Genomic DNA, 1,934 nt, shown 5'->3' on the forward strand with positions numbered 1-1,934 from the left:
GGGGGGCCTTATTATCAGGGAGGCCTTATGTTTGGGGGGAGGTCTTATTTTCGGGGGATGTCTTACTTTCAGGAAAACACGTATACATATTTGTGGATATACTCCCATTCTTCCTTCCACACCTATTCAACCTGTGTTATCTATCTGTCCATTGTCTATCCATTGTAGATCACCCTGACTGCAGGATTGCGTAGATCACAGCAGTTAAGATCTGCATTCGTTTTAAGAGGAGCCTTGGTGTACTGGCTATGGATTTGGTGGCGAACTGTAAGGTTAGCAGTTCAAAACTACCAGCCGCTTCTCAAGAGAAAGACAGGGCGCACTACTACTGTAAAGAGTCACAGTGTTGGAAGCTCAGGGGCAGCTCGGGCCCATTCTATCAAGTCATTGCGAACTGGCATCCACCTGATGGCAGTGCATTTAGTTTAAGATTGAAAGTGGTGAAGACAGAGGTAGGCACCCATTAGAACAGTCAGCCCTGGGGTACTGAACAGGCAGCCTTTGCCCAGGGAGAGAGCTCAGTCGGCAGGAAGGAAGGACAAATGGGGTCAGGACACAAGGAACAAGTGAGAAAAGTGTGAACACACGGTGGGGGCTGTGGTCGGGGTCAGGAAACGAAGTGTGTGTGAGCTGCTGAGTGGCAGACTGCTCTGTAAACGTTTCACACACACACACACACACCCCAACTGTGGTGCAAATGCAACTCAGTACTCTTCAAATAACTCTAGGACATCCGCCCATCCCCACCTGCACCCCCCAGTCTGTCTGTAGACCCCACTTTAAGAAATGCTGGTGAGCACGGTCAGGTCCGGGTTCCTGTGAGCTCTGCATTGTATGGGCAAAGGCCCCCGTTAGAAAAGCAGCCTCTGCCTGTGTGGCCTCCGACTGACTCCGCCATTTGTGCCAGAAGCAGCCGGGGGAAGGCAGCAAGGCAGCCAGCGCCGACAGCACGACCGAGGGCACGCCTGCCGAGGGCTTCACCGTCCTGTCCACCAAGAGCCTCTTCCTCGGCCAGAAGGTAGGTGCACACACGGCCTGGGCTGCTCGAGGGGCCCCTGGGATGGAGGGAGGTTCCAGAGGCCACTCCTGGGCCTACTGGGAGGGGGAGGGGGCCAAGGGCTGAGGTGAGGAGTGGCCTTGGAGAGGGTTGTGGAGTTAGTGCCCAGGAGACCATGAGGCTGAGAGGAGACCTGCAGGTGGGGTGGAGGAGAGAGTGGGAACGAAGAGGGAACTAGGGCTCCCACGGTGGGGGCAGGGAGGCCCGGGAGTGAGGCTGGGGAAGGAACCGTTTACGTGGGGTAAGTTGGGCATCAGGTAGCGCCAGCCAGGAAAGCACCAGGAGTCCACGCCCTGCCCCAGAAAGTGAAAGACCCCGCCGGCAGCACACGCCTTCGGATGGGCACTGGAGACAGGACACCCTTAGCCAGGGGCGGGGTTGTACTTAGACATATTAAGTGGGTGCACCGGGGATTTTTCTCACCAAACTAGCAGACGAGTTTTCAAACCAACTGTTTGTTTGTTTTAATTTTGGGCAATATATTTTCAGCCACCCCAGTGATGCAACTTTGCCAGGACGCCATGGTTTTGTAAAAGACGATTCACTTTTGTTGGAAATAAAAATGATGCAACGGCTTTTAAGAGCTGAGAGTGACAGTTGATTCGCATTTCTCTATTAACACCAAAAAAACAACAATGAAAAACAAACAAACAAAAAATGGGGGTGGGGAGGAAGGGAAATAAAGCCTTCTTAAATTTTCTATTCTACATGCAACAGCCAAGGGCACAGATTTGGCCTTCCACGTACCTTGATTCCCCTTCCACCGCTGTAACCACTTGGTTCCGAAGCTGCATCATTTTTAACCTCACTGTCAGTTTTCTTCTGCATCACAGTGACACGGTCCTCTCCATCACAGCATTGCAAGTCCCCCGCCCTG

General features: G+C 52.9%; 1 protein-coding gene across 4 annotated transcripts in view; it reads left to right on the forward strand.

Moving 5' to 3' along the window:
- Window positions 1-1,934, forward strand: part of LOC101659557 (core histone macro-H2A.1) — a 63,989-nt gene that overhangs the window by 38,506 nt on the left and 23,549 nt on the right. For 2 of the 4 annotated variants that reach the window (XM_004696622.2, XM_004696624.2), the window contains exon 4: window positions 908-1,018. In XM_004696622.2, the coding sequence (XP_004696679.1) occupies window positions 908-1,018 (111 nt within the window). The remainder of the gene's footprint in view (window positions 1-907; window positions 1,019-1,934) is intronic. The other 2 variants (XM_004696623.2, XM_013005626.2) reach the window with 1 other exon arrangement.

Source organism: Echinops telfairi, unplaced genomic scaffold (genome assembly GCF_000313985.2).
Source record: "Echinops telfairi isolate 266 unplaced genomic scaffold, ASM31398v2 ScPeMD7_7469;HRSCAF=8507_1, whole genome shotgun sequence".
In the NCBI taxonomy this organism is placed as follows: Eukaryota; Metazoa; Chordata; class Mammalia; order Afrosoricida; family Tenrecidae; genus Echinops; species Echinops telfairi.